Here is a 6,573-nt window from a genome sequence, read left to right as displayed (position 1 = left end):
TGTCTCTCCATGGACAAAAGCCAGAGCCTGGGTTTTAATCCCTTCAACAACCAAATCCGGTCTGACCATCTCTGGCAACAATTTTCTGCAATGAGTGGTCAATACTACAGGGATCAGGATGGGTTGCCACTACTGTGGAGCTGGTCTCTTTCCCTTTTTAGCTAAATCTAATTTCAAGTGCATGCAAGTGTGAGAGGGGAGGGAGAGAGTGGGACAATTTGATGCCTTAGAGAAGAAAACCACCATTTATTTTGTCTTTTTTTTTTTTTTTTTACATCATCTTCTTCATACAGCCGTTTCATTGTAACATTAATACATTTAAAAAAAAACAACCCACCAAGATAGCTTGCAAAATTATATATACTTTAATATCCAAAAAGTATATTGCATATATATAGTAGCAAAAGCCCCATTTCCATGGGTAATTCCTTCATATTTAAATTTTGCGATTATTGCAGAAATGTTGCTTAAAAACACCCCAAAAGCACTAAGACCTAACTGAATTAGCCTGATCTTTTCTTTGTTAAATAATGGCATCAGTGCTTGTGTTTAACGTTCTGAGCAGACTCCAATGCTCTGGATTCAGACTCCCCTCCTGCAATGGGATGCACATGGACCAAATCCCGCCCCACAGAGTCCCAGGGGTTGGCCTAGACTAGATAGTTGTGATCCTGTTAATTGGCTGCCACTTAATACAAGTCAGCTAATGGGTTGTACATGGAAATCTCACCCCCCAGACATCTGTTCCAAACCCCAAACGCTTGTGGTTTACCCTCTGTTTATGGCACCAAACCACTGCTTGTGCAGCGTCACATTCACATCTGCAAAGCTGGGGATGGCTCAGAGTTCTGGAAAGGGTCGGATTTCCACAGAACCCCCCAGCAGAAGCCATCTAAAAAAGGGGATATTTGGTTGTTTTATCTATGAAGTGGTTAAGATCTTCCCAAAGTTCAGGATTTGCATGAAAAGCGATCACAGAATATTGCAATGGTTGCCTTGAGATGTCGGGCCTGTTTTCAATCAGCCTCAATGCAAACATGGGAGTAAGTGGAGTTAATTTGCAGACAGCTACAACAGACTAATACAGAAAATCCTCTCCTCTAGACAAACCCAGGGCAATCTGGAGGGTTTCTGGCCACTTTGGGGGTCAGTCATGGATCCAAGAGCAGGACTAAGCCTACCTCCAACAGATACATTACTCGTGTCTTATTTTTTATTTTTTTTTAGCAAAAAGTACAAAGCTACAGCCCAAATGTACAGATTGAAAAGATGTACAAATTACATTAAAAAAATAAACAAAAAACAACTGAGCTGATAGTAAAAAACAAACCTGCATTTGTGACCGAGGTCAACTCGTTTTATTTACTCTTTCTTTTAAAACTGTGAGATATAGGGAAAATAACTCTGCATAATTTATACAGTAATTTGCCTTCTGGTTTGTTGACCCTTGGTTGGACGGTCTGACAAACGCACAGCGTTCGCGAATCGGTGCTTCCAGAGCCCGCGGCTCGGGCGGAGCCGGGGACCTGCTGTCGTTCATTCACTTCCCTTCTGTTCCCAGGAATGCCTGTGCTTGACTTTGCCTTATGCTTTGTTCAGGTTTCTGCTGCTTGCTGAGCTCACACACAGTCAAGTGAAGTTGTACTCTAGAAAAGTTCCTTCAATGCCCTTTACTTCTTAAAATATACATGTACATATATATATATGAATATATATATATATATTTAATTTCCAGTTGGATGAAATTCCTCCTCTGCCTTAGAGCTAAGATTCCAGTTGTGGTCCCAATGTCCTCCACTGAATGGTCAAATGGCCAGTGAGAGAAACCCCATTGTGGTCATCTTTTCCTATGACCCATTTCTGGATCTATGCCTTGTCAAAAGCCTTTGAATCCTTACAAATTGCTCTCATCCAAAAGCTAATAATCATTCCAGGGAATGGTGAACCATCTTCACTGTCACTTCCTACAGAGGACACAAGCCTTAAACCCCAAGGAAAATGCAGAGTACTGGCCCACAGGAGCTTCCATCTCTCAGTTCAAGACACAAGAGGCAAAGTTACAAAAGTAAAAGGTTTGGTCCAGGAATAACAAATATCCAGTTTTAATTCTTCCCCAGAAAGGCCACAATCATCCATTAAGGGTCCCCCCAAAAACCATACAAATCCCAGGAGTGAAGAAAAAGTCCAAACAGACTGCTCAAGGCCACTGGCAGATCAAAGCATTTAGTAATAGCTGCCCAAGTGCGGTGTGACGTGGGCGTTGGGGTGGCGGGGCACATTGGGGTTGGGGTAAATGCTTCCTGCAGGGGAGGTCCAATAGGGGGAGGCCGCTCCGAAGAAACTGGACGATGTGACAGGCATGGAGGAGGGGTGTGGGGGCACAAAGTTCACCTTCTGCTGGTGGGCATGGTAGGACGGCATGTAGGACAGATCCGAGGGGTACTTGTACATGGAGGACTCGGTGGGGTGCGGCTGCAGGGCCTGGGCGATGCCGTGAAAGTCAAATTTGTAGGCGTAGCGCTTGCCGTGCACCTTGGTCATAATGTTCTTGTCGTAGTAGTAGCGCAGCGCCCGGCTCAGCTTGTCGTAATTCATGTTGGGCTTGCTCTTCCTCTCGCCCCAGCGCCGCGCCACCTCGTCGGGGTCCGTCATCTTGAACTCGCCGTTGGTGCCCTCCCAGGTGATGCAGCTGGCGTTGGAGCTGTCCGACAGCAGCTCCAGCAGGAACTGCCACAGCTGGATCTGCCCGCTGCCTGCAGACACAGCAGGGCAAAGGAAATGACTCGGGCCTTCCTGCTCGGGCTCACACAAAGGCAGGAAACAGAAGGGCTATCTCGATCTGACTGGGAACTGCTCCTCAGGGCCTTGGAAAGGCGGCCCTAGCAGGGGATAAACTGTTCCCAGCAAACAAGTTACTCAGCCCTTTGTTCTGGGCCTGGGCCTGAGGTCACACTACATTTCATAATGGTTGCCTTTGGCCTTAAAATCCTCGGGCTATTCATAAACAGGGCTTGCTGTGAGGACACTGCTCTGCAGAGTTTTCACTGACTGCTTAGCACAGCGTACTTCACCCCTGCACTGCTCCCTGTTTGCCATGGAGATTGTTTTGGATACCTCCAGCTCTTTCCAGGGGGTGATCTGAGTTACACGGGATGATTTGTTCCCCAGATGACTCCTGGTTTTACTCAGTGTAGTTGTACAAGTAGTTAAGGGTACGTTAAGAGCCTTAGGGGGATGTTTCCTTACAGGCATCCCATGTGTACAAGTTTGGTTAGTTCAAGCAGGATTTGCTCCAGGCAAATTACTCCCTAAAATCAGGGATTATTTACTGCAGATGATGTGCTAGGGACAGTTACACTGTCACTTTCAGAGATGTTTTCTGCCTTTCTTTTTGTAACCCACAGCAGGCAGTGAAAAATTAATCTGTATGCAAATTTGAGAGACCAGCACTTAAACCCCCTATAAAACTCTTCTCAGGAATTGCTGGGTTTGGATCAGAACATCCAAGATGGGGATTTTGTCCCAACAGAGATGTTGTTGCACCATTTTCCTCACTTTTCTGTAAGGATTTTGGCAAAAGCCCTTGTGAGGTCACAGCTGCTGTGTTCAGTGGCTCTCGGGTCCCCCCAGGGGTGCAGGGGCAGCAGCTGCTCCCCCAGTGCAGGCTGGAGCAGCAGCTCCAAAGGAAAATTCCTCTTTGGTAAGGGGGGTCTGAAATGTAAAATGAACTCACCTGGATTGGCAAGACGGCTGCTGGTGGGCCCCAGGATTTGGTAGGGATCTAAAAAATAAAATAAAGAACAAAAAAAAAAATCACCCAAGAAAATTTAAAGGATGTTTCATCAAACAGAAACTCCAGGTCATTCATTATGATTATTCTAGAAACCAAATTTTCTTTTTCTTTCTTTACTCCTTCTGTCCCTTCTCCCAGAGCCTGGAGGTGCTCCTTCTTTCTTTCTTAGCAAACAAGCACCAGGTATTTCTGGCATCCAAAGTGGCACAGCCACAGTTCCTGGCACTGCCACCATTATTTTTGGCATCCAAAATGGCACAGCCACAGCTCCTGGCACTGCTCTCAGACCTGCCTGCTTTTGCAGTCTGGGATCATCTTGGCCCTACCCTGCACTGTGCAGCAACCAGAGCACATCAAACGTGGAAAAAGCCTGTGTGACAGGAGAACAGCCACAAAGCAGAAGCAAAAGTATTCCTCCTAACAAAAAAGAGCTTAATAAAAAAGGGAGCAGATGAGATTTTCAGATTCATTGGTTAGCAGCTGAGCTTGCAGCCCTGGGAGGGCAGGAAATGTTCACCCAAGTCTCTGTGAAGCAAACACAGCATTAGAGAGATGAGAGCAACAGGAGTTTGTGGCTGGCTCCACCAAGGCTGAGTGGTTCTTGAAAACCCCACAAAGCATTTATTAGGAATGAATTCCTTCCCTTTCTGTGGGGCCTCCTCAGCCCTAATCTCTACACTTGTGCTCTGCCTCTCTCTGCTTGTGGTGATTTGGATCTGCAGTTCGCTGGTGGATTGAACAGGTTCCAAGAGAGCCAAGCCTGGAGCAGAGGAAGGGGATGGGGAGCAGCTGTGCTGGGCAGGGAGGGTGGGGAGGGACAGGGAACACCCCCTGCTCTGCCTGGGGCTGCTCTGGGCAGGGAAACCCTGCTGGGATGGACAGGCTGGGATGGACAGCCTGGGGTGGGACAGGCTGGGGTGGGACAGGCTGGGATGGGACAGACTGGGATGGACAGGCTGGGATGGACAGGCTGGGATGGGACAGGCTGGGATGGGACAGGCTGGAGTGGGACAGGCTGGGATGGACAGGCTGGGATGGGACAGGGTGGGATGGGACAGGCTGGAGTGGGACAGGCTGGGATGGACAGCCTGGGGTGGGACAGGCTGGAGTGGGACAGGCTGGGATGGACAGGGGCACCCTGCAGATCCTGGCCCAGGGTGGGCAGGGGCAGAGCAGGCACAGAGCCCTGCAGAAGTGACAGGGGTGGGACGGACGGACAGACGGATGGAGACGAGAGATCTCTGGAGCCAGGGCTGGGAACTTGGGGTTTATTGCAGAGGGCCTGGGTGCAGGGCCCTGCTGGGAGCTGCAGCCACAGCTCAGAGCAGCCCCAAAGAGGGAGAGAGAGGGAGAGAGAGAGAAGGCAAGAGCGTGGTAAAGGGGATGAGAGGGCGAGGTTCCCGTTACAATACAATAAATCTTGTGTGTTGAAGATTCTAATTGTCACTCACCAACCTAACACAAGATACAAATCCTACAGCATTTCCATACAGCCTATAAGAATCATGACATTACCATACTGTGTTACATTTTAAACCCTAAAAACTCCTCTTTGGGCCCCTTCTGCAAAGCTGTAGGGTCTGCTCTGACCCTTGGGCCTGTCTGCAGGCAGAGGGTGTAGTTTCATCAAAAGGGGATCACATTCAGTCCAGCCACACCATTGTTTTCCAGTTGTTCAGTAACTGAGGGATCTCAAAGCTTGCTTTCATTTCAATCTCACTTATAGTTTCTATATTCTCAACATGTTTTTCCAGGCAATCATATTGATAAGGCTTTCCTGTTTCATCGTCCCCAAGAGAGCCCCTTGGGGGCAGCTGCTGGCACAGCCCAGCCCCTGCCTGTCCCTGCTCCCCCAGCCCAAGGTCCCAGACCCCCCTCTCACCTGGCTGGGGCCGCTGCTGCTCCGTTGTCTTATTCACATTTTGTGTCCCTGCGACAGGAGGGCCTGGAAAGAGAGAAGGGGTTTAGAGGGACAGAACACAGGTACAAAGTACAAACCACATCCCACAGGAATCACAGCAACTGCAAGGGAAAGGTTTGCTCAGACCAAGAGCTGATATTTTGGGGATTGCTTTATAAAATAAAGAGATGTCCCTAGAAATTTAAAATTTCAGCATAAAATGAAAATGCACCAACATAGATATTTATAATTTGCCAAATAGTCAGTGAGACGAGGAAAATATGTAAATACTTCATTAATTTTCTGTCTTTTACTGCAACTGAACTTCCAATCTAGTTTGCATCCGTGCTGTGAACAAAAAATTGGATTATTAAATGTACAAATGCCGACCTCCTTCCATACTGGAGCTTTTCTCACATTTTTTGCAAATGTAAATTCTTTTTTAGGCAAAAAAAATTTAGGGTTTATCAAACATTTAGCTGATATCACGGTGATTTGTAAAAATCCCTTCCAAAGGAAGATTGCTCCTCCTCTTTGTATCATTTCTCACAACAGAAAATTGTGACTTGAAGAATAATTCTCACATTTGGGGTGAGCACAGCTCAGGAAGCTGCAGAGAAAGGGAGGGAACTCTGCCAGATGCTGCCACATGGATTTAGAGCAGGAGAACCTTGCTGGGGGTCAGAAGTGCCCATGGAGAAGCCCCAGCAGTGGCACAGGGGACAGGGACAGTGGCCCAGAGCCAACACGGATTTAGGGACAGAGAACTGGTCTGGGATGTCCAGAAATAAAAATCAAAATTCAAATCAAATCAAACCAAAACCATTACACCTCCCTACTGGAATCCAAGGCACCCTAAGCCCAGCAAGAACAAGAGCTG

The 6,573-nt window shown here is 47.6% G+C and overlaps 1 protein-coding gene across 4 annotated transcripts in view; it reads right to left on the bottom strand.

Annotated features, from left to right (window-relative positions):
* Positions 1–341: 341 nt before the first annotated feature.
* The window catches only part of FLI1 (Fli-1 proto-oncogene, ETS transcription factor), a 91,350-nt gene continuing 85,118 nt past the window's right edge, over positions 342–6,573 (bottom strand). For all 4 annotated transcript variants that reach the window (XM_074559428.1, XM_074559429.1, XM_074559431.1 and 1 more), the window contains 3 exons: positions 5,676–5,738; positions 3,734–3,781; positions 342–2,753 (listed from right to left, as the gene is read on the bottom strand). In XM_074559428.1, coding sequence (XP_074415529.1) covers positions 2,224–2,753; positions 3,734–3,781; positions 5,676–5,738 — 641 coding nt within the window. In that variant the 3' untranslated portion in view covers positions 342–2,223. The remainder of the gene's footprint in view (positions 2,754–3,733; positions 3,782–5,675; positions 5,739–6,573) is intronic.

Source organism: Zonotrichia albicollis, chromosome 27 (assembly GCF_047830755.1).
Source record: "Zonotrichia albicollis isolate bZonAlb1 chromosome 27, bZonAlb1.hap1, whole genome shotgun sequence".
NCBI lineage: Eukaryota > Metazoa > Chordata > Aves > Passeriformes > Passerellidae > Zonotrichia > Zonotrichia albicollis.
The sequence above is the reverse complement of the archived record's forward strand: the minus strand, read 5'-3'. Positions and strand labels throughout refer to the sequence as shown.